The sequence below is a fragment of the Anas acuta genome, chromosome 20 (genome assembly GCF_963932015.1).
Source record: "Anas acuta chromosome 20, bAnaAcu1.1, whole genome shotgun sequence".
Taxonomy (NCBI): domain Eukaryota; kingdom Metazoa; phylum Chordata; class Aves; order Anseriformes; family Anatidae; genus Anas; species Anas acuta.
Window position 1 is genome coordinate 6,963,341 of NC_088998.1, and position 24,473 is coordinate 6,987,813.

The 24,473-nt window shown below is 43.6% G+C and overlaps 2 protein-coding genes and 1 long non-coding RNA gene across 14 annotated transcripts in view; 2 read left to right on the forward strand and 1 right to left on the reverse strand.

Moving 5' to 3' along the window:
* The first annotated feature begins 72 nt into the window (after positions 1-72).
* On the forward strand, positions 73-14,156 carry LOC137842608 (uncharacterized). The gene is made up of 2 exons (XR_011089118.1): positions 73-361; positions 13,218-14,156. It is a non-coding gene; the product is annotated as an uncharacterized lncRNA (long non-coding RNA).
* On the reverse strand, positions 3,340-16,395 carry GTF3C4 (general transcription factor IIIC subunit 4). 6 transcript variants are annotated; one of them, XR_011089117.1, is made up of 7 exons: positions 15,935-16,393; positions 13,277-15,097; positions 11,503-11,633; positions 10,522-10,610; positions 9,159-9,610; positions 8,978-9,047; positions 3,340-7,669 (listed from the first exon to the last, which is right to left on the reverse strand). XR_011089117.1 is itself a non-coding variant. In XM_068656856.1 (5 exons), exons 1-5 carry the CDS (start codon positions 16,271-16,273, stop codon positions 9,546-9,548), a joined length of 2,445 nt encoding a protein of 814 aa, XP_068512957.1. In that variant the 5' UTR covers positions 16,274-16,393; the 3' UTR covers positions 3,340-9,545. The 6 variants fall into 6 exon arrangements, 3 of the variants coding, with proteins under 3 accessions (XP_068512957.1, XP_068512958.1, XP_068512959.1); XR_011089116.1 differs by having other exon boundaries at positions 3,340-9,047; XR_011089115.1 differs by having other exon boundaries at positions 8,978-9,610.
* A 2-nt stretch (positions 16,396-16,397) lies between these two features.
* Positions 16,398-24,473, forward strand: part of DDX31 (DEAD-box helicase 31) — a 46,373-nt gene continuing 38,297 nt past the window's right edge. For 2 of the 7 annotated variants that reach the window (XM_068656859.1, XM_068656866.1), the window contains exons 1-10: positions 16,398-16,533; positions 17,236-17,298; positions 18,083-18,330; positions 18,515-18,590; positions 19,060-19,103; positions 19,528-19,598; positions 20,199-20,263; positions 20,687-20,731; positions 22,340-22,381; positions 24,132-24,196. In XM_068656859.1, coding sequence (XP_068512960.1) covers positions 16,489-16,533; positions 17,236-17,298; positions 18,083-18,330; positions 18,515-18,590; positions 19,060-19,103; positions 19,528-19,598; positions 20,199-20,263; positions 20,687-20,731; positions 22,340-22,381; positions 24,132-24,196 — 764 coding nt within the window. In that variant the 5' untranslated portion in view covers positions 16,398-16,488. Of the gene's footprint in view, positions 16,534-17,140; positions 17,186-17,235; positions 17,299-18,082; positions 18,331-18,514; positions 18,591-19,059; positions 19,104-19,527; positions 19,599-20,198; positions 20,264-20,686; positions 20,732-22,339; positions 22,382-24,131; positions 24,197-24,473 lie in introns of those variants that run through there. The other 5 variants (XM_068656860.1, XM_068656862.1, XM_068656863.1 and 2 more) reach the window with 5 other exon arrangements.

A 24,473-nucleotide genomic window follows, 5' to 3' on the forward strand; every position in this document is an offset into this window, starting at 1 on the left:
GGTGCACCAGCCTTCCCCACCACCCTGTTCTGCAGTTCCCCCACCAGGCAGAAAGACGCAGAACACCTGAAAATAATATCTAGAGCTATAGGAAACTAGGTGCAGGTTCATCACTTTCAGAGCCCAATTAAGGCCATAATGAGCTGCAGGAGCAGATAGTTAACTAAATTCTGTTTTCCTCATGGAGGGAGGCTCTTAGCCTGTGCTGGAGGCTTTTCTGCAGCAGCCACGCACCCCCCCCCCCCCCCCCCTCTTATTTCCTGCTGACTGCAGCTGTGGCTGGTGTAGCTGAGCTGTGGCTGGGGAAGTTGGTGCTTGCGTTCTTTTGCTCTGGCTGGAACTGGTTGCCCTAAATATGCAGGTAAGTCTTTCTTAAATGGAAAATCCTTGATGAAAAGTACTGCACTGTTAGCTTGCTTAGACTAGCTATGGAAATGTGTGTCTTTAACGCTTCCTCAGGGAGGGGTGTTGTTTGTTGTGACTTGTAGCAGTGCTGAGTTTGATGCCTCTGTTATGTCTCCCTTTATTTCTTCTTTCTGTATGTGAGTGTGAATGAATTCCCTTTGACCTGTAGATGGGGGAGGTGCCACAACTTTATTCTTGAAGCCTTCTTATCTGGGAAGATGTGGGAAACGTGGAAATCACGTACCTCCTCCTTTTGGACAGTACAGGCCTCCAGGAGCCTTTTGGTTTTGTACAACTTTTCTGTTCCTATCTTTTATCGTGTGTGTCTAGGTCTACACGGAGTACTGTAAGGATGTACGTGCCCAAATCCTTCCTTGTACCTGTAGAATGAATTCAGGAGGGAAGGCCCTAGTTATCTAGGTGGCTCAGGGGATGTAGTTTTATTTTGGGGTTGGATAATGAGAGTTTAAGGTCAGGGTTTTCAAAACCTTTGGGAGGTTCAATGAATGGGAATTGGACTTTCCAGACTTGAGGATAGCCTTAAAAATCTCAGAACAAATATCTTTAAAACCTAGGAAAACCAGCTCCCCTGGCACCACCAGCACAAGTTGAATCCTCTGGGCCTCTTGTACTCGGAAACGCCGGGCTGAGGCCGTGGCTGCTCCCTCTGCGCAGGGCCCAAGCGCACACCCTGGTGTAAAGCTGGGCCAGGGCATTTGTAAGGGTTTTACCTGTTACAAATGCGCTGTTTGGTAACCTACTCGGGCAGCTGTTTTTTATGCTATTGCTATAAAGATTTGCTGTAGCATTCACGCATAATTGGGAGCCCTTCTATTAATAATACATGGGAAGCTCATCTTGCTAATATCACCTTCATCTGAATGTTCCAACTAAATATTTTGATAGATGAAATGGATAGAGAGTGTATTTAAATACTGTTTGTACTGCAGCTAGGGTACAAAAGGGACAGTGCATCTTTAATTAGACAGGTACATCTGCTTAATTAATTTAGCTGTAAAGCCCTTTTTCCTCTTCATTCTTTCATCTATATGCGGACGCTATATTAGTTCCGCTCTGCTGGTTCCATAGAAACTGAGAAAAAGAGCTCGTCTCATTGAGATGCGCTTGGCATGTCTGGGTACGGAGTCTCAGGTCAATGGTCAACCCCCAAGGGTTTGCAGCAGGCCTGAAGTGCAGAACGTAAGGGTTAGCAGAACATGCTAATACTCATGTAGAACTCTCCCTCGGAAACAACTAAAACAATTGACATTCATTTAATTACTGTAAACGAAACAGCCCCTGCATCACTTTGCATAGTAAAGCCTGTTAATACCAAAAAGGTTCAGCGGATGGGAGGAGGAATTAGGCTTTTATAATTGGAACGCAACACTTAAAAACCAATTTGGTAACTATGCTTGATTTTATTAGCATCTTATTCTGGCAAAACAAATGTTAAGCAATGAGAAAAACAAGGTAAAGAGGAGGTGGTGAGAACGCAGCAGGGAGCAGACGTTACTGATTGTACAGCGTGCCCAGTGCTGAAATGGGCATCTTTTATCACTGTTTTTCGAAGACACTTTGCCGAGAGGGCTGTTTGGAGGTTGTGCTACATGCAATGTGTTACGCTGTTAATTACGCAGTTCAGCACCAAGATGAACGCCTTCAGCTCTTCCACAAACTTTCACGTCCACCCGCTCCAGACAATGGATCCTTCGTGCGCTGTGGTGGAAGGATGCTGGAACGCCCCCAGGCAGGAATCCCAGTCCTCCAGCACCATCTCTGCAGGGCAGCCCTGGAGCTCTTGAGACCTTTCCCCTGCCTCCTTCTGGTTTCTCACCTTTCCTCTTAAGGCTTAGATGCATCTTGGGTGATGATGCCAGCACAGAAGCCTTAAATGGAACTGGTTTTACAGTCCTCTCTTTATGAGGTGTTGTAGGAGCTGTGACTGCAGGGAGGGAAGGGACAGGGAGGTGTTCTCAGGGTTCCTGAAGGTTTGTTTTAGGCCAAAGATGAGCTTGGCAGGTTCCTGTGCCTCAGGGTCTGCTTCTCAGAGGTGCAAACTGTGGTTATGACCCTCTAACTGCCCAAAAGGAAAGGTGATTGTCAGCTCCACTAAAAGCTGTGCTGCAGTGGGGAGGTCTCCTGCAGCATCGGTGACAGCTGGCAGTGCTGCTTGCCCTATGAGATAAGGGTGGAGCAAGCCAGTTTGGCACCTAGGAGTCAAACCTGCCAGTGCTGCAACTGGGAAGTCACTGCCCAGGTCTATGAAAATGGGCTCGAAAGCGTGGTTACAGACCTCCTGCTTCGCCCTTCTTCCATGCATAGCCACACAGGTAACTGGTGCTTATTCCCCTGCCCCAGCTACTTGGATACTTACAGACAGTGCCCAGTACTCATTACTTGCTTTAACCAAGCTGTTTCCATTGCAAATAACTCCTCAGAATTAATGAAATGAGGCACATTCATCTCACTTATCTAGAAAAGCACTTTATTAAATCTGCAGAACAGCTAAAACTTTCTAAACTCTTCTCATATCTGGAAAGATTAAAATCAAGAGCTAATTTTTAATCTGGCTTTGGTCAGCTTAGGCTAAAAATCATGTATGCTTCTATTCTACAAATGAGGCCCAGGGCTACCATGGTCTCCGAGGAGCTGTCTGCCTGCAGCGTGCAACTCCCTTGAAACAAACAGCACCCGGCCCTGTGTGGGCCTTTCCCACAGCTCCTGCTTGAAGTCTTTTAGATACCATAGCTGAGGAGTCTGACTTTCACAAGGCATGGGGTCTACTTTGCTGCTCCATGTAGTCCTTCTGGAAGTGAGATTTTTATTATTAATTTTAAGCATGAAGGACTGAGTCCTGTTCTTTCTTGCCAGTCTCAGCTCTTGGCTCTGCATGTCCCTCCCAGGAATTCAGTCCCTTAAAATACAGGTGTTAAAAAACCGAACTTTATTTATTTATTTAGAATAAAAAAGGAGCAGGATTACAATGCTACTGTTGCAGTATACAAAACATTCATCCAGGTTTGCTTCACGTGTACAAAATGTGCCATATACACAGCATCAATATTCACAGCAGCTTTGTCAGACCCTCCATGAACTAAGTCTCAAAGGAAGAATCCAGGAAGTAAAGATTAAAACTCAGCTTTGCTTTTCATTCAGCCTGGTGACCACATGGTCTGCCAGCTACAACATTCACACCCCGGAATGGAATTGAAGTAGCACGAAGAGATCAATTAGATTAGCAGAGCAATTAAACTTTTCTCTGAACAGTTCCATTTGGATGGCTCTTGCCTCTTCCCTTTTCAGGACTGGCTTCCTAATTTTAGCATTAAATAAGAATGCTGCGGAGCTGGCATGGCCCTGTAACTCCTGCTGTAGGCTCTCAGCAGTGCGTGAGTCCTCCTGTGATGAAGATGCTCCAACTCAGATATTCACATTTGGATTGATTCAGCTGCAGCCTAAGACAGCACAGGGAATTACTCCACTTTCTGCTCTGAACTGTAGTGTAGTTAATGCTAATAAGTGCCCTGGGTACCTGCTGCGTTGCGACAATGAAAGCAGTCCTGGCTGGTCGTGCGGAGGCAGCTGTGACACTCCTGAGGTCACTACCCAGATCATGCACGCAGATGACAGACCAGCAGGAGTTCTAGGTCTTGCAAATAGAGAGCTAAAAACTGAATCAGCACTAATAAAATTTAGCGGTGGAATAAAATGTTCCAGCTGACACCAAGGGTCTGGGAACACCTCCAGTGTGAAGTATTAATGTATACCTTGTATGAGTTAGAGCGGAGTATCGCACAGACTAATTTAAGTGACAGTATGTGCACAAGGCCCTCCATGAGAAGTGAAAACAAAAAGCTCTGTAGACATTGCTGTATGTACACACCAGCCTCTACAAACTGAAAAACCATCCTGGACTTAGACTTCCAAGAGAAGGCAAAAATCTGTCTTGTCATGATTCCTCCAACTTTAGTAGGTAGGGCAGGAATCTAGGTGTACTTGAAGCTCAAGCTGTCCTTGTTTACCCACACGGAGGGAGGAAGCAGCTTTACCAGTGGAGCAGTAAACTAGCAGGCATCTCCACACAGAAGATGGTACTGGCCCTGGTTAAAGGATAAACCCCTGCCCTCATCAGTGTATGTCTAAAATGCAAGCATAGTTTGTGTGTTTACAGGCCTGATAGAGAAAGCTCCAAAAGGGAACGCGAAAAGGGGGACGAGAACAGATAGCACTGATAACTACTTTGAGCATTTCACCTTTATTAGCTGAGATCCTCTAAGCTTTTTCTTCTGGTTAATTTTGGTACTCACTGTAAATCTGACTTTTGCCATGACCACCAATGCTCTGAGGCTGGCTGCAAAAATAAAACAAAGTAGTGTTCTGTGGCACCAGATTTTGAAGTTTCCTATATTGCTACTATACTGACCTTGTGTGTTTTGCACCCAAAGATGTCAAATTGAGCAACAGCTGAAGTGATTACCCCCAGCCTACTCTGTGGTGAGGGCTCTGAGGAGTGGGATGGGTTCTTCTCCTTGTTCTCTCTTCTGATGCCATACCCAGAGGTGGCAACTGAGGCTCCAGTAATTGTGCCTGCACAGCTGCCCGCTGTTTCACAGCCTGGGTAAGCAATAAGGGAAGGGCTTCGTATTTGAGAAAAACTTGTAAAAACAGGTCTCCTCTTAATGTTAGTTTAGGGTATAACAGCACAAGTAGGGTTTATTAACCCTTAACTAGGACTATAAACGTTTGTGTTCAGCTCTTTCATGTTGAGAATCCCTCAATGAGGCTAGAATAAATGGTGTTATGCTGCATAATCAAACCTAGTAAACTTAAGAAAATCAGGGAAATATTTATTTGCCTGTGTGTATCTACTAGCAACCACAGTATTTCCTCTCTAGAAATATACAGTATGGACACTCAGGACACTGTCATAATGACCTCAAACTTTCACCTTAGTTCAGACAATGGCATTTGTAGCACCAAGGCACAAAAAAGCTATCCAAAACCAGCCCAGAGCTGTCCTGCTAATCTGTTGAACAGTTTGGATTTCTTCATACTAGGGGAAGAGTGACAGGCTTGTTGTCAGCACAAGAAACTCTTGTGTTTGCTACCAAATGGTCAGGCAATTGAGAGCTTTTAACTATTCACTCGTTTATCTTGCAAAGCTTAGGGCAAAGACCTAGTGAGTAAATTGGTTTTGTGGGGCTTATTCTTCAAATACTTCACTTTGTGTCTCAGACCAGACTGGGCCATAAAAAAAATAAATCACAATACCTCTTCACCTGTTGTGAATGGGTCAAGGTGAGAAGTGAAAGCTTTGTGCTAAAGGATCTCCATTGGCATGCAGACAAAGCCAACGTCACTGGCTTTAAAATTCCATTCTCCCAGCAGTCATAAATCAGGTTAAATAAATGGGCAATGGTATACTGAGTATCTACTGCCTTGAAAGACGAGGGAAATAAACATTAATGCTGAAATATTAGTGCTAGGTGTACTAGCTTCTACGTGGCTAAAGCATTACATCTCTAGGGAAACTCAAGAGAACTGCTAGAAGTGAGCACCAGGATGTCATCTAGTGATAAGTGCATTGAGCCTTTTGATCAGCTAGATGTTTCAGCAGACCAAGATGTTGTTATGGTCTCTAGTATCAAAAAAATTATATTTGACTTTAAAAAAATAAATAAATAACTTTTATACATGGCTCTGGAAAGTTCTCTTACCTCCAGAATCAGGTGAATCTCTAAATTGGAACATTTACTCACTGAGAGAACTGGTCAGGACTGTCTGGATGAGGTCTTGGAGCTTCTACTCAGAATGGTTCCCCTACCACCACAAATTAACCCTTCTGTTCAGCTCGTGCTGAAAAATAGATGTTTTGTTTCCCCCAAGCCTCATTAACACTGGGAAGGAGAACAGAAATGCTGTCTCAGGTACAGTGCCTGCCTCAGACTGTGCACAAATTAGGTACCAAGGTTACTCTGACTTTGTTTTACTAGATACTATCACAATCCACATTTTCTTTCCACCCGGACACACAATTTTCAGTGCATGGCAATAAAAAACTAAACATTTCTTTAATACAGTTACGGTATCACTTCCAAGGTTATTTACAAACAAGACTGATTATTTTACAGATGAATGTGCTTATGCTGCTCTAGTCTACCATATTAATATTATTCTGTGTAAAGCACTATCATGCTTAATGCATGAAACACTGGGTAGTAAGGACAGCTGATGTGTTCTAATGTTAGCTGAAAAAAAAAATTGCTCCTGCTAAAGGTTAAGGAACACTGAGAAAATATGCATAGTCATCAAATCAAGGAAACATAGGCACCAATCCACACATGCGTTGCTGGAGACTGATACTGTAGGGACAATTCCTTGATTTTTCCTCAAATAGCTACAGAGGACGTCACACAGTCAGAAGTGTCATGAATCACAAACAGGGCAGCACATTGGAGTGTCCAAATTCGTATTCTGAGGAATGTAAATACATGAATTTTGTATTATTTGACAACATGTTTTTTAAGTTAACAAGACAACTGTACCATATAACCATACATATTTTAGAGGTATTATTCCTCTAACACTGCATAGGAAGTTGAAAAGGATTCTCCTGCTCCCCATATGAACTAGATGCCAAAGACAGAAAGAATCTTTTCCTGACAGGACGGTTAGAAAGCAGAATAAATTTCTGGGCTCAGCCATGCTACATCATTGGCATATTTATGAATCTCTTGAGAAAAAGTCAGGGTTATACGAGAGAAGCTTTACCAGGCTCCAAGACCAGCTGTGGAAACTTTGCCCCTAACATGTTAGCCATGTTGGGGTTTTTGTTTTGGTTTGCTTTTACTGCATTGTTATGAAATGAGAAACTGCCCGCTGGGAGTGATTAATTGTGTGTCCCATTTCTGTAAAGCAACATATCAGGGAGACTCAGTTCAACTGCAAGTACAGTAAATGGGTAATGGTTGTGGTACCGAGTTGCACTGGAAAAGACTCTTGGTGGTAGAGGGTTAAGTGAAACAGAAGGCGTACTGGCAAAAGCTAGGAAGTGGTTAGAGCTTAGTTTGGAAAAAGAAAGTGGGGCAACAGACGTGAGCATTGGAAGTTATATATATATATTAATGTTTAATCGAATTGCTAATAGTTTAATAATTATTACATTAAAAATTATTCTTACTGATCCGTATTTGACACAGGCAGCCAATTTGACCCTTCTGACTGCAATACTGTTACAATAGCTGAAAGGCAGTTAAGTCTTCTAGACTTTACATGGTCTGTTCTGAAAGTAGTAGGACTCATTTTAAATAAATAAAAAAAAAAAAAATTATGAGAATAGAACAAACGATTAGAATGTTTCAAAGTACACCCTTCCGCATCTACACACTTCTGCCAACGAGTTTTCTATTTTTTGTACGCCTCCAGGAACGCCTGGACCTGAATGCAGTTTAGCTCCCTTGTCACGGCCTCTTGAAGTGCCTCTACCGATGCGTGATGCTTCCCCTTGAGTGTCGATTTTATTCTCGGGAATAGAAAAAAGTCTGGCAGGGCCAAGTTGGGGCTGTAGGGGGGGGCTGAGGCAGCGTTGCCACGTTGTGCTGGGCAAGATACTCCGCTATGCAGAACAGTGTGTGGCTCGGTGCATTGTCATGGTGCAGCCACCAATTGTTGATGATGGGTGGGCAGACATGAGCAATGCGTTTTTGCAGTCTTGTGAGGACTTCCACGTAAAAAACTGCATTAACTGTTTGTCCGGGTGGTACAAACTCTTTGTGGATGACTCCATGTCAATCAAAAAAGCAAATGAGCATGGACTTCTGCTTGGATTTGCTCATTCGTGCTTTCTTGGGGCATGGGGAAGCAGGGGTGTGCCATTCTGTGCTCTGCTGCTTACTCTCCGGGTCGTATTCAAACACTCACGTCTCATCACCGGTCACTACATTATCCAAAAAGTCGGGCTCCTCATTCACATGATGAACATCCTGGCAGATCGCTTTCCGGCTTGCCTTTTGCTTCTCTGACAACACTCGCGGCATAAACTTGGCGCACACTTTCCTCATGGCTAAGTTTTCTTTCACCGTCTCAAAAACTTGTGTGTGAGGAATGCTCAAGTCATCGGCAATCGTTCTGATACTCATCCTGTGATCACGGTTCAGTAAATTTTTCACTCGTGACACATTTTCATTGGTCTTGCTGGTCGAAGGGCGTCCGGAGCAGTCGTCATCTTCCACTCTTTCCCTACCTTCTCGGAACAGCTTGTGCCACTCAAAAACACCCGATCTACCCATGGCAGCATCACCGTAGGCCTCCTTAGTCATGTCATGAGTCTCTTTGCCCATTTTACCAAGCTTTACACAAAATTTGATCGCGTATCACTGCTCCAGTAAACGCTCCATGATTCTTCGTGATGAGGCGTTTCGACAGGCGTTCACAGTACAAGCGACCTGCTCTCTTCAATGGCCAATTGCTGATTTTTCCCAGCGTTCCCAATATCCCTCTCCACTGATCCTGCATGTGCAGACCGCCTCTCATCCACCCAGGAAAAAGCCAGTCCTCCTACTTTCAGAACAGACCATGTAAGTGAAACTAACGTAATGGCCAATTTCTTTCATATGGCTGTAACTGGCATTTGCTTCACTCTGCAAGAAATTAGAGCCACAAATTATTTTGATAGTTTAATGTTCTGCAGCAAGTGCCAGTACTTGTTAAAAAGCAAACAAGCACTACAAGCTGAAGCCTTCTCTACCCACCAAGACTATTCAAGAGGCAGATCCGCTGTTCCCATCCTAGCTTTTGGGAAATCAGACAGTGTCCAGGCAGAAAGGACAGTTCATGCTGCGACCTTAAGACTTCAGCTTCTGTTCAGTAAAAGGAAGTGTGTCCAGCTGCTGATACTTCAGCGGGATGTGTTTCAGAATTGCTTTATGAACTCAATCTTCCAGGTGTACTCCTGGTTCTGGAGCATGGAATGGCCTCTGGACCCAAGGAGTCTCTAGAACCTCCAATGTTCTATTTACAGGGTCACAGACATCGTCTTCCCTTTCTGTAAAGTGTTTATTTCTGTGCCCACTATCCTTCTAGACTGAAGGGAGCTTATGTAGTAGTGAAAGAATTTTCAGTCTTTACATAGCTCTTCTTTAGAAGACAGGAGAATCACAGAACGTGCAAGGTCCTTGCAGTAACCTCTTGATCCACTCAGGATCTGCAAATAAGAAAAGTTGTTTAGAGCTGGAGGCAGAGATGAACACAGAAATGGTGCTGAAATGGACAAACTAAATAGTAAACCTCAAAGTCTGTGTATATTCACCATACAGGATTAACTGAGAGTTAATCAGCCTCTCTGTACAGAACCTTAAGTTCTGCAGTTGATCCCTAGTGATGACTGGAATACCTCAGGGAAAGTGAAAAAGTATCAATAGGATTCCCTTCCCCCCAGAACTGCATCAGTTTTTGCTGACATATGTTCTGGCAACAGCAGATGAGATAATGTCTTCCCAGAGAACACAGCTATTAATTGTTCGTCTCTTGGTGGCTCTTAGTATTCTGCCATCACCTACACTTTAAGACAAACTGTTAGACTACTCCATGATTTATTTCTTCAAATGTAGCAGTTAAGAAGAAAACCATTTTCTGGCACAGCTTGTCCTTCCTCTAACTATGAAAACACAGAGCCCAAAGGCTGACTGGCCCCTGCAGCCTGCCCGGATGATGTTCCTACCACAGGTTTGGAGCCTAAGCCAGCAAAGTGCCAATTTTTTCTTAACCTGTGCTGGAGCAATACAGCTCTGAAATTGGATGTCAAAAACGTTCAGCATTTGCAGACCTGGAAGCTAACTCATTTCTTTAACTTGAATATAAACTAACAGCTGTAGCTCTCCAGCACAGGTTGCGTGTTTACCAGCTGTCATAAAACACAGTATTTACGAGTTAATTTCTGTAGTCGCTATTTTGTAATTAACATATGCCATTAATGCATGGACAGCAGCAAGAGACCACGAAATGCATGACACTGGTACCTTCACATAGCTGCCTACAAGGGGAAAATCAATGAAACAAATTCAGGTCATTACGCTGATAAGAATACATAATCCTGCCCTTACAGGAGCAGTTTACCTTCTGGAGTTGGATGCCGTGCAATGCTGTCATGAAGCAAACACCTCCTGTACACCAAGCTCTGACAGGACTGGTAGGTTAGAAAGCACCTGTGAAAGGACAAGTCGTTTTATCACGAGGTTTGGGGTTTTACTGTTTTGTGACCTGCTCCTGTGTCCTGACTGGAGGCTGGGTTCTGCTCCCAACAGACCTTACTTTCCGAGTAGGGGCAGCTGTGAGCCACATTGAACAAAAATTAATGGTTTATTCATGCAGCTAAGTGAAACTTGCCAAGTGTACACATAAATGAAAAGGCCAAAACCCAAAATACTATGGAAAAGGTTTCATCGTTGGCCAAAGAACTTTAGCACACAGTAGAAGAGGTCAAGAGCTCGAGAGCTCCTGTGCAGCGGAGGAACCAAAGCATCATTACGTGAAAGTAATGACTACTTAACCAAAACAGCACACAGGATTAGGTGGTAAAAGTTTTTCTGAAGTGACAGACTACAGACTGGCTAAGTCTCTAGGGACAAACATCATATTCAAATACATTGATGTTGAAAAATTTCTTTTTCTAGATATTTCAGACTTCTCAGTGTAGTTGTTTCCAATCATTTCCTCTTAAATTACTTTGTTTTCAAATGCTGAAGTAGCTAGAACAAACTCTTTCATGTGCTGTTCAAAAGGATGACTGGTGCTTGATTTTTTTGTGTTTTTTTTTTTTCCACTCTCTACTTTTTCGCTGCTCCCTCCCTCCCCTGGCTTGGTGAAAAAAATAGATGACCAAAAGCATTTTATTTTGAAAACAGTGTACGTAAGAGAAGAGTCCAATCTACAGTGCCTTCTTTCTCAGGGAAGAGCCAGCAAAAAATGCAGTTAACTGCAGCATGGTAACGTACTTCATGACTTTCTACTCCAACACTAGGAAATATTTTTAAGTTAGCTATTTAAACCATGTTAAATTTATGCAGAGGGGGCAAAAAACTCTTAAGAGCGGATTACCTGAGCCAAATATGTCCATTGGAGCAGACTGCCTGTTTGCGATCAGTGAATGGCAGGATCTCTTTACACAAGCTGCAGTGCTCTGGAAAAGTCTGTTTGTTCATTTTCTTTAAGATATGCCCAATCAGCACCTGGGAATACACAGCAGTCAGCATCGTTTATAGCGAGACAGCTGCCTACTGAAAGGTAGAAAAAGTCTCTCAGGATACTGTGATTTCAGAATGCGTTACGGGATGCAAAGACCTATCCGCTTCACCGAAATCATATAAAGAAATATAAACGTAAGGCTGTCACAGGGATGTATTAATTTATTCTTGAAATATGATCACCTGGATTCATCTGTCCCATACCACAGGGATACAGAACTTAAGAGCAATCAGTCTTAGGTTAAGCTAATTGCAAATGTAAAATGAAGCAGAATATTTGATATCATACCACTTAGGGGATGCCAGTGATGGTTACAGCAGTGTTTTCAGTTCTTGTATGTATCACAGAAGATGTGCTAAAAAAAAAATCCTGTTCAAAAATTAGTGAGATGTATGTCTACAGCAGTCATCTTAGAGGATATGTAATGTTTATAGCAGAACATTTAGATGATAGAACTTATCCTTGACATTTCAGTAGATACAAACCACATCCCAAGAACCTTTAAAATGTGACAGCAAACTGGATAAAATAGTTTGGCAGGCAGCTTTTAATCACTATAAAATGAAGAATCTTGTTTACAAGGTAAGAAAAGCAATGTCTTGGGCCTCCAATTCATAGTAATTGGGCACCAGAAGAACACAGGAGTTCTCCCAGAATATTTTCCTACTGAATTATGAAGGCCACGCTGTGTGGCCTGCTGCCTTGCAAGTCCAGCAGAGAACACCACGTTACATCAGCAACAGAAACTGTGCTTGCTTCCTCTGTCTTTCTGAATGCAATGTAAAGGTTGATACTTAGAGTTCAAGTGATTTAAGGATGTAGGTACTGAAAAGAATTGTTCTCTGCTCAAAGAGGTACAGGCACATCTGAGACACTCTTGTCATCAAGTCTTAAGGCCTGGAGGCTGATGGCAGTGTTCCCACTGATGCTTTCTTTGTCTGCTGTCTATACTCAGAGAACTTCATTGCCCAGCGCAGGGCTCACTGATCACATATTTCCTGCCACATTTACTCTACACGTTGCAATAAATGCAAGCGTGTCTGAAGGTTCAGGCCATAAACATGGTATATTTAACTCACAAAACAGTTACTTTCAGAATCTCTTTAACTTATTTTCATGGAAGGTTCGTGGAGCACCGACAGGACCAGATGTACCACCTGAACAGTCACAGTACTTTGCATAATAATTACTTTAAGAAGTGATACTGCAACTCTGGAAAGTTAGAACTTCAGGTGTAATTCGCTAGAGGAAGAATCACCTAAGTTTAGTTTTGTAGAGATGCTAAATTAAGTAGATCTAGCCACAAAAACATTCTTCTCTCTCGGTGCATGTTCTAAACCCACTTAAAAGGGAACGAACTGTGATCCTCTTCCTTGTTTCACAAAAACTCAAGACACGTTTATTCCTTTTGTACCTGATCCAGATTTCAATGTCTGTTTTTACATTCCCTCCTATTCCACAATTCCAAGGCAGGGCAACTTACCATGGGTGCTCTACAGAAGCTGTCTAGCAAGGATTACATGATTACAGTTCTCTTTCCCACCCCTAAAGCTGCGTTTTCCTTTTAGGCTGTGGAGGGGGGTGAAAGAAGTAACACCGAATCCCCAGAGCATAGAGGTGCACTTACTCGTGCTGTTCTGTCCTCATATCCGTCATCGGACATTAAGAAGTCACAGACTCCTCTGGTGGGAATACTGGTGTTTTCTGTAATCCATGTGTGTAGATAAACTTCTCCCAACACCCGTTTCATGTGCTCTCGTGTCAAGTGCATTTCTACAGCCTCAATCTGTGCCTGTACTTCAAGCAGCTTTTCTTCCATTGGCTCGTGGCCTCCTATCTCACTTGACTGAGGAAGAGAATCATCGGCAGTGTCATCTATGTCCATACCTTTGCCCGTGTCACATAGGCTCTGCTTGCTGGCTCGTTTAGAAGTTCCTTCCTCTTGATCGTCTTCAGTGCTGCCCATTCCGGGAGAATCAGATACCAGTATTTTTGTGTCCTCGTGTGAAGGTCTCCACATGACCTCTGAGGGAGCTTTCTGCATTGACTGGTACAAAATCCTCAGGAGAAACAGCTTAAACCGCCAGAAGTAAGTAGAACCGCAGCTCTCAATCTTTTTATCCAGCGCTTCCTGTAAAAATTGAGGAATATGCTTCTCCTTCAAAATTTTCCAGCGTACGAGATCTGTCAAATCCACTTGCCGGAAAAGGTTCTGAACAGAAGATTCCAGGAGCTGCGCAGCTGCCTCCTCAAAAGTCTTAAGAGTAACAAACTGAACTTGGTAGTTTTTGTTAACGGGGTGCAGACCGTTAGTCATGCCCTCTGTCGTAATAACTGCTAAGTACGCACCACAGGGGCTAACAGCTATTCCGTGAGTCCTCACAGAGCCAAACACTTCTGAGAGCTTAATCAGCTGGTGCTCGAACTTTAAAGCAACATCTGTGAATATAGGAATCAGCTGCCTTACCTTTCCGTCACTGGAGCACGTATACACTGTGCCGTTCTGTTTGTCCGCAGTCATAGACACAATTGGCAACGAATGAAGCCCTGTCACGTGGGAATTATGGACGTTCAGACCTGCCTTGGATATCAACAGAAGACACCAAAACACGTAAGATCCTCTTGCGGCCACCACTAAGCTACAGCTACATTTCTGGTAGGGATGGTAAAGTGGAATACATTTGATACTGTGCACTGGTAACTGGTCCATTTCTTGCCATAAGACTACGGGCTGTCTTAGCGTAAAGTAGCCTTTGACTGCTTTTAGATTGACAGGAAGAATTTTAACTGGCCCAAAAGCACTCCCTACAATAAGTCCACTCATCTTTCGGTTGTTATGTTCATATTCCCACCAAGACAGGACACTCGGAGAACTTATTCCAGACTCTATGGTATTGCAAGAAGTAATTGATTCCTTACCCAGAAACGGAAGCTGAAACTGCCAAACCGCAATGTTACTGTTTTCAAAGAGCACTGCTAAGAGCACGCTACCAACATCCCGGCACTCGTTGTTGTGTTTGACCTGCTGCGTGGTACAGATACCCGACCACTCCATGCGTACTGGGGTCTGCATGCTGTGCCGCCGCTGAAATTCAGCGAAGTCTTCTAGCTCTCCCCTGGGAGTGTCAGCCTTGGAAAGTTTGTAATTGGCTTCGTGCAAACGCTCGCCATAGATTTCCGTCAGGTCCACCAGCTGCACCCACTGCAGTCTGTTGAGGTTTGCGTGGATGGTCAATCGATTGTCCATGGTTAAAGCTGCCAGCAGGCATCGTCCGTTGGCGTCACAGCCCAGCGGCGACCAGCTGGAGTACTTGAAGCCTCGCATTGGCGGCAGCGACTTCCCCTCAGGATTGAACACTCGATCTAGCATGAAAGTTTGACTGACCGTGGGATCCATCGAACTGGAGAACTTTTCCCTACATTCCACTACCTCTTTCTTTGGACCAACCTGAAAGATAACAAAAAAAACGTTTAAATACATTTCAGAATGATATTTTAAATAGAGTTTCTTGGATTTAATTCTCCCTTGAAATCAAGCACCCTATCACAACCTATGTTACAGTGTTCAAATTAATTGTTAATTAACCTCAATCTTGAAGATTTAAGCCTCGCTGTTGACCTGAATTTGTATAGTTTTGACTTCCTGCTACTGGATCTTTGCTGAACCAATCTGTTTTCATACTTGTGCCCTGGAACAGGCTCCCCCAGGGCCGCAGTCACGGCACCAAGCCTGTCAGAGTTCAAGAAGCTTTTGGACTGTGCTCTGAGTCATATGGTCTGAGTTTTTGGGTTGACCTGTGGGGTGTCAGGAGTTGGACTTGACGATCCTTGTGGGTCCCTTCCAACTTGGGCTATTTTATCATTCTGTGATACTTCTGTTCTCAAACGTGTGCGTAAAGGTACACATTTAACAACTTGCAAAGCGCTCGGTATTCCAACTCCAGTCACTCCATGTTCTCAACTTTGGGGGGAAAAAAAATAGATCTGCGGCAACAGAGTTATAATTTAACAAGACACAAAGCCAGGCCTGATTCCTGCCTGTGCTGAGGCCTGTGAAATCAAGACATCCCACAGAAACCCAAAGCCGAAACCCTTCATCTCCGGCAGTAACCCAAGAACGATCTTTACCTAAAATCCTCCTGAAATCGTTACCGGAGGAACAGAACTGAAGCGATTCTTGCAAAAACAGCAAACTTTTCGAATCCCTTGAGCTTCCTTCCCCACACAAAACACCTTCCCTGCACCCCCCCCCCCCCCGGGGGCCGTTACCTTTCCCTCAGCTCACCTTGAGGTAACAGGCGGCGGCGGGCGCGGGCACGGCGGTTCTGTGGATCACCATCTCCTGCCCGCCTCCCTGCACATCGCTCAGCTGCTCCAGCACGGCGATGCTGCGGGCCGTGCTCACCGACACCCGGTGATCCTCCGACCAGGCCAGCGGCTCCAAGCCGCTGACGCCGTGCTGCAGCCTCACCGCCGGCTCCCTCCTCACGGCCGTCAGCCGAAACCCGGCGCTCGCCGCCGCCGCCGCTTCCTCCACCAGCGACTCGAGGCCCAGCGGCGGCTCCTCCTCCGCTGTCGCCACCGCCGGGCTGCCCCCGCTCGCCCCGGCCGCCGCTGCCGCCATTTTACCGCCGCCTCACGGCCGCTCCGCCCGCTGCGCGCTTGCGCCGCCGCCGAAGCCCTCGGCGGCCGCCGGCTGAGGCTGCCCCGCCGCTGCCTGAGGGGGCACCGGGAGCTCGGTTTCCCCCTCTTTTCCTCCCCTCCTCGCCTTTCAGCGGGGCTCCGGCCGCAGTTTCGGTTCCCTCGGTGGTTCCCGGAGCCGTGTGGAGGCGGCGGGGCATGGCGGAGGGAGGGGCGCTGCTCCTTAACCTGAGCTCTGGCAGGGTGAGTGGGGCTCCGGGGAGAAGCTCGCTGCGTGTGGGGTGTCCCGGCTGGTTCTTCCCGTCACGGGGATGGGTTTTGGGGTCGGGGGTGGGTTTTGGGGTGGTGGGGAAGGGGCGCTTGTGCCCGGGTCGCCTGCTGGCCCCGGAGGCGCTCGTACACGTGTGAGGTGCTGTGAGGAAGATGATGATGAAGGGGTGGCGGAGGTGGTTTTGTGAGTTACAGAAACCCCCGCAGCGCTGCGAGGCGCTTTAGGTGCTCTTCTCCCCACAAGTTTTGGGGAAAAAAAGAGTGAGAATGGGTTCCTAGCGGCGTTTTTCAGTTGGGAAGCGGGACTTGAAGCGCCGGGCGGCCGGCAGCGGTGGGGCGGGGAAGGGCAGCGCCGCCGCCAGCTGCAAGGCAGGAGGGAGGTTTGGGGTGAATTGGGGGGTTTTGGTAAGCCAGGATGTTATTTTATGGAGAGTGCCCCCACCAACTTCCACAAAGTGTGCTCCAGGAGGGCCTGGAGAAGGCTGGGTTGTTTCAAGCAGGGTAAATGGAGCTGGGGAGAAAGCACAGGTAATGAAAACAGCTGAAGGGAGATTGCTGCCAAACCTGGCAAAGTTTGCCCAGCCACACGTGAACGATGTCAGCTACGGTGCAGGGCCTCGGCTGGGTAAGCTGATGGAGTTCTTGGAACTCAGTGGAGCGTAATACGTTTTACAGCAACCGAGAATCACATCCGAGAAGTTCTTGAATGCCGACAATGTGAAGAAGCAAGTGGAAAAAGTAATAGAGCTTGAGAATAGTCTGGTTCATGGGGGGACAATGAAAATTACAGTGCCCAGCTAAGAGTGGGGAAGAGAGGGGAAAAAAGTGAAGTGAGATTGTGCAGGGATTTCACGTGTTTCAGGAGTTTTGCAAATGTGTCAAGGAAAACAAGTTTATTGAGAAACAGCTGGGGGATAGAAAGGAGCTTTGGGGACAAAGGAAGCTAAATTAATTTTCTTTTTCAGTGTTCACAGAGAGATATTGGGAAAGCAAAAAAAAAAATCTTCAGGTGGTTGGAAGATCAGTTAAAGAAATCAGTTTTGGTAAAAGAAGTAGTGGAAAGCTTAGAAATCCTGAAGCTGGCAGAAGCACAGGCTGGAGTGAAGGACAGGCCATCCCGCTGCCCAGAGAAAGAAAAGGCTATAGAGATGGCTTTAATATAAGAAGAAGGCTTGCAAAACTTTTGAGAGATATATTATTATTATATTTTGAAGCATTTTTGCTCAGATACAAGAGAAGCTAGACAAAATCGTTTTGTGATAAGCACCATATATGCCTTTAGATTTTTATTTGAATTTTAGTAGCATTCAGGGGTCTCAGGCATGATGTTGAATCTGTTAAACTAGGAACTGCTTAGCTGCAAAAATCAAACTTCACTTCTTTAGTCAAGGAGATTCTAAAACTAATGGTTCTGTTTTGGGGCTGATGTTTCTGTTCACCATGAGCAAAATAATGGTATTGTTTACTTAATTCCCATTCATTAATGTATTCTTGCTATCTGGTTTGTTTGTTAACATCAAAGCAGTCTAATGCTCTGAAAAGAAAGCTCCAGTCACCGCATGGAAACCCACCTTCGAAACGTAAGCCACCGATAAATGCCTTCAAGAAATGTGCTACAGAAGCCAACGTCAGGGAAAAGGGAAGCTTGCCACAAAAATCTCTTCCTAAGAAGCAGTTGACTGACAACCAAAATGAAAGCCAGAAAAGTAAACCTTTCGTTAAGACATCAAGCTTGTTTAGAAACAACCCTGATATCCCAAAAATTCACAGGTATTCACAAAGGGGAGAGGGGAAAAAAAAATCAATGTCTTGAAATTGAGTGTCTTGAATTCTAGCCCTTGCTTGGGCATAGTAATTGCCATTTTTTTGGTTTCCTTGCTGTTTACATAGATTACTAAAGTATAATTTGTAACCATACCATGTGCTTTGTTCTGTTCTGTTTCCCCAAACTCAGAAAAGCAGTGCAGCAGGTACAAGAAAGTATTTTCACTACAGATTCTTTTAGCCAGTTGGACCTCCATCCACACCTGGTGAGTGGCAGGAAGGCTCTGTGCCTTAACATGCTGTTTAAGGGGTGGTGTTTCTTAGAGGGATGAGAGGTGCACCTTTATTCATGGTACCTTGAACAGGCTCACCAGTACCTTGTATCGCAGTCTCTTAGCTCAGTGTGCTGGCCGGTATCCTAACCCAACCCAAAACACAGAGGCTCAGCACCTTTCACTGTATGCATCTGTAATACCAAAAGCACAAAATGCTATTTAGGGGTGCAGTATTTTAATAAATCTGGTATTTCACAATGTACCAGCAATGGTATGATTCTGATAAGCTATTAGAAGGATTTTGAGGACATCGTAACTTTTCCATCTGTCCGCCCTGGACAAGTAATGTAGAGAATAAATATCAGTCTTCTGATTTTTGCTGTATCTTGTACTCTAAAAGTAAAAAAAAAGAGACAGCTTGACAATGAAACCTGTTTTTTCCTGTTAATTCTCTCCCTAGATATCCACAATAACCACTGTCCTGAAGATATGTAGTATGACCAAGTAAGTAAATCAGTATAAAAATTTTGCACTTCATTGATTGTTTATTATACTTAATTGGATTGTGAAGACCACAGTACTTGTTAGGCTATCCCACTTCCCATCAGGTTTATTTCTTTCAAAATCTGGGACAAGAAATAACTCATAAGTTACATAGCGAGTCATTGTCATAGCTGGAGATGGAACTTTGGAATCCTAGCTTCTAATTTGGTACTGGAATCATAAAATCACCTTTTTTTGATCTATCATATCTGATGTGTATCTGCAGACTTCCCTTAAAACTCATCTCTACTGATGTAGCTATACAGCAGAGGTGAACATGTGGAAATTGGGGTAAACAGTTCTGAAACAGTCAATGTATGTTTAAACCTTAAGTTTCTGTGCTGTGTTGCATCTGTATTTCCTGACTTGTTTGTTTGTTACACAGTGTTCAGAAAGAAACAATCCCTGTGCTCCTGCAAGGCAAAGATGCTCTAGTGAGATCTCAGACTGGTTCAGGTCAGTATCTAGTTGCCAGTTTCCCTTCCTACAGCATTTTAAACTGGATTCCAAATTAAAGAACCAAAACATCATGTTCCCAGTTCAGCTCACAAGAGTGACAGGCTCAGAACCCTGGCGTGGGACTGCCATGGCACAGACAGATGCTGTGCAAACTTCTGTGACAAGCCGGTGCTGGGACTGAATGTTGATGTGCAGCTGCCAGCCATTGCACATGGGCCTGTTCCAAGGCTCGTGCTGGGGATGCAGGGCCAGGAGGCCAGTGGAGCTAAGCAGCACACGCTCTCACCATACAAACTTATGTGCTTGCTCTACAGTAAACTGTCTTGATGTTACATTTTCTTGGGTGGACAGAGCTATTTCTTTAGATGGATCTTAGTTGGGATACCACCACCTCTTCTTTTTAGTGTAAACCCTCAGAGAATAGTCTGTCAATCTGCTTTTTTGGAAACTTCTTACTTAATTAAAACATTTCCAGGTTCTGGTTTCAGTTTAAGAATAGTGAGGTGAATGGTACTTTAATTTGCAGGAGTACTGCAATTTCCATTTCTTTTTTTTTTTTTTTTGATGGAAACTCTTCCAATTTTCTCTTTAATGAAGGTAAAACTCTTGCCTATGGGATTCCGCTTGTACAGTCTTTACAAGGAATGAAGACCAAAATAAAGGTAGGTGTGACTAAATATATTTGCTCTTGATAGTAAGATTAATAAAAAAATAAATTCCAGCTGTTATCTTGTAGTCATTGGTGTCTGTCCTTAAAAAGGTCAAGCAACCTCTTGCTGTATTTGTGAATGTGACTTACCTGTACCTTTGAGATAATTTAAGAACCATGCAAATATTCTTATATGTAAAATGTTGTACATTCCCCTTTACATCAGAAAAGAGATGGTGGTGCGGTGTTGATACTTGAAAAGACTGTTGATTTTTTTTTTAAAAAAGGGGTGGGGAGTGCCTCAAACTGTGATGTACAGGCTTATAGTAAAACCCTTTAGAATTCACTTGGTCAGCTAATAGATCTTAGAAGTGGAAGTGGCCTGTGTATTAGCTCTACGTTCTCTTAGCAGTCCTCTTGTCTTCTCTGTTTGCAGCGGAGTGATGGGCCGTATGCACTTATATTAGTCCCAACAAGAGAGGTAGGTGGCCCTTTTTCTTTCTGTTTCTGTCAGAAACTGATTGTGTGAACACTGATTTTTAGTAGATGTGGATCCACCAGGGACTGAAGACTGTCCTAGGAAGCATCTTTTTGCCCTGGCAGAGTGTTTGCTCTCTGAATGCATGTTGGTGTTTTTGTTTTCTGCCATACCAAAATAAGTCAGAAGACTTCTCTTAAGGTTTCCTCATGCAGCGAGATCTAATTTGGGAGAACTGGAGAAACTCTCTAGTTCAGTGCATGGGGGGAAGAAGCTTGCCTACTTCATACAGCAGGAGTAAGGAAAACCAATGAAATCAGCTTTGCAAGCGTGGAGGTTTATACAAACACTTTGCTTATAAAGCCCTTTTTTCAAATCCAGAAGTGAATGCTGAAGATGAGGCTACCAAGAGTTGGTTTCTGCACAGAACTCTTCTATTTGATTTATGTTATTTGCAATTGCAAAAGCAATTTCAGAGGAGGGTATCAACCTTTTTTGTGCATGTCAAATGATAATAACTTCAATGTAGAGAACTGATTGCAGGTATCTAGTTTGGGGCACAGTATTTCATGCAACCTGCAGTGCAACAATATCTCAGCTCAGTTCCATGAAAGGAGAAAGCTCTGAAGCTATTTAAATTTTTTACAGCAGCAAACTCAGTGCCTTGCTAGGATGCTGTGTGAATACTAAGCATGTAGGAAACTGTTCATAAGCTTGTTTAAAGAGCTGCCAATGAGTGCGCTTATCAAGATACCTTGTAATTACAGGTGGTATTACTTTTCTTTCTGTTGAAGGTAATAGGCTTTCTTGAGAGCTTGGCAAATAGTACGTAATGTGTAGTCAGAGCAATTAAAATAGTTTTATTCCCATAACTAAGCCCTGGTCACATACCCGTGTTCCATGAAATGAGTCAGGGTGGCACCATTGCCTCTCAGTCTTCCTCATTGCCACAGCAGCAATGTCTGTTGGACAGCACATGAAACCCAACAGCTAAATGTTTCCTACTGACCAGACATTTACCTTTGCAAGCTTTGTATATCCCACCTCTGGTTTGCTGACTGGGAAACGGAGAGGTAGAAAGGTCCAGTGGCATGATCACTCCGTGGGTCAGGTGAGGGGATAATGTGGCACACACCGACTGCCAGAAGATAGTGTTTTAACTGCTGGGCTGCATTTCCTTTTCATAGTGTTTCGTTTGGTTGGTTGCGTTGTGTTTTTTTTTTTTCTGTTTTTTTTTTTTTTTTTTTTCCAGAAACTGTGCAGTTTTCCTTTTTACTCTTCTAGTGGAGCAAAATCTTTTGTGGTTTCAGCGTATTTTTTTCCCTGGGGCATTCAAAGAGGCTTGCAGAAGTCTGTATTGTCCTGACAGCTGGCTTGTGGAGTTGAACCAATAGAGGGGTTTTTGAACAGGTCCAAATATAATAAAAGAAGGATTATTTAAGGGACTAAAATAATAGGCAGCTTGTAAAAGAACAGTTAGGGACATATTTAGGATTCTGACAATATGTGGAACAGACATCCAGACATCTTACAGATTTTTGAGGCAAAGAGGGGATTGCTGTCCGTTAGTAGGCTTTCTCAGAACTCACTTTCTTGTGTTGAATTCCACAGCTTGCAATCCAGAGTTTTGATACAATACAGAAGCTACTCAAGGTAAGAATTCAGTTCAATTTTCTTTCTTTTTTTTTTTTTTTTTTTCCTTTGAGCCTCTTCCTGTAAGATGCTAAGCAATTTCAGTTCCTGTGAGTTCAACTGGGTGCTTAAGGAAATCCAGCATCTGTTAAGATCTATGGTCCTGCAAGATAAATCTGTCTGTCTTTAAACACATTTAAGTGTGATTTTTGCTGTGGCATGTTTTAAACTATTAAATGATCAATAAGCTGATTAATTCTGGCACCTTAGTTACATAAGTTTTCAAAAACAAGTCTAGTGATCTTCATGCTTTGTCTTTAGAAATAGCTGCCATCATTTCAGTCTGAGTTATGAATGAAAACTCTCACAATGACAAGTACCATTTTACTGAAACTGTTACTAGACAGATGAATTTCAGATGGGGATTAGAATTTAGGTGAGCCACTTAGCCGTTTGAATGGCTGGAGAAATTAAAAGGCTTTTGAAGATCACTACATAATAATATATTACTTTTATCTGAGGCAGGGTATCTTAGCATGGAGCTAGAAGGTGTCTAAATGGTTTGTCTGATCCATCTTCCCACCCCATCTTCTGTTGTTCTTTGAAATAATAAGGCATCTTCCAAATCTTTGTAGTGCTGGAATTACCATGTCAAATTTTATTGTGTCGTGGTGAGGTTTAAAGTACTTGAGTCTTCTCGACTCTTGACCTGGAACTCCAATCTGTTAATATTGAGCAATAGTAGTCTGTCAAGACCTCGAGCAATTGAAGGTGGTCATCAAAGAATGAAGTCCGGATTGCTCCACACCCTTTAATTTTTCTCTTTGTTACCCGTAAATGTGTAGCAACCATCAATTGTTACAGTAACCCAAAAGAGACTATTTGGATCACGATCTGACTGGAGAGTGTAACTTGTGTAATTACTGAGGGAGAAAAAGGCTAGTTGAGCTCTTCTTGATGCAGTTACTCTAATGCCAACTGCTGAGATTATATTGGATGGATCTTGCTAAGACATCTTTCTTATTTCAAACCTGTCCAAGGAGCACTTTTTGTTAGAAACTGTTTTGTTGGAGTATTTTTGGCAAGCAGTGACCCATGCAAACTTAAGCCTATTTACCAGTCACGCATTTGTGCAATCCTTACAAGCTGTGCTCTGCGTCTGTCCTGCATTTCTTGTCAAGTGAGGCAATGACAGTCCTGTGCTTTGATTATCTCCCCTGTAAATATCGGGCAATATTGGACTCGGTGAAGAGTCAGGCCTCATTAAAGTAAATGGCAAAGACTCCTGCCAGTATCAATGAAACTGATATTTAATGTGAACATGGTGGCTCTGTGCCTGTAGATCTGTGTAGGTACAAATAAACTTTATAGGTCTGGTGTGTTGGGTTTTTTTAATCTTTCTTGGCCACAGGAGGATATTGCTTAAAGGCAAGATGAAGGAATAGCGTTGTAGCTTGTCTTTGAACATTTAGGTTACATGGGGAGAGGAGAAAGAAATATTATTATGTGAGTGAAAGCGGTGCAAAAGTGATTGCATTTCTATTTTCTAGACAACGTGGGAAGCAAGTTACATGCCTAGAAACAGAGGTGCCATTGATATTTATCTGTGGGTGAGAAAGGGCATATAGGCTGTATCTGTTAGATCAAATCAGGCACGCACTGCAGTCAGCTCTGGTCTTTTCTCTTTTTGCCCAGAAAAATCATTTGTTGGATTAGGCTCTGTCTATTTATTAAGAAGAATCTATGTTGGTCTTGCTTTTCCTTTCTGTAGCCGTTTACCTGGATTGTGCCTGGAGTGCTAATGGGGGGAGAAAAGAGAAAATCAGAAAAAGCCAGGTATGAAACCAACTTCTTAAATTGTATTTTGGGTTCTTCTGCTCTACAGCCTTTTTCTCTGCTACTCTTCTTTAGAGTACTTTTCTTGGTGGGAGAAAGGATTGTGAGTTTGGATCAAGCTGTGATCCCCCTGGATCTTACACAGATACAGTGACTGGGTCAGCAGGAAGTATTCACTTTCCTCAGTTGGATCTATTTCTAAAATGTTGATGAGCCTTCTGAGATGATGATTTCTCGTGTTGGTATTTTTTCTTTTCTGACAAACACCTGTATTTGC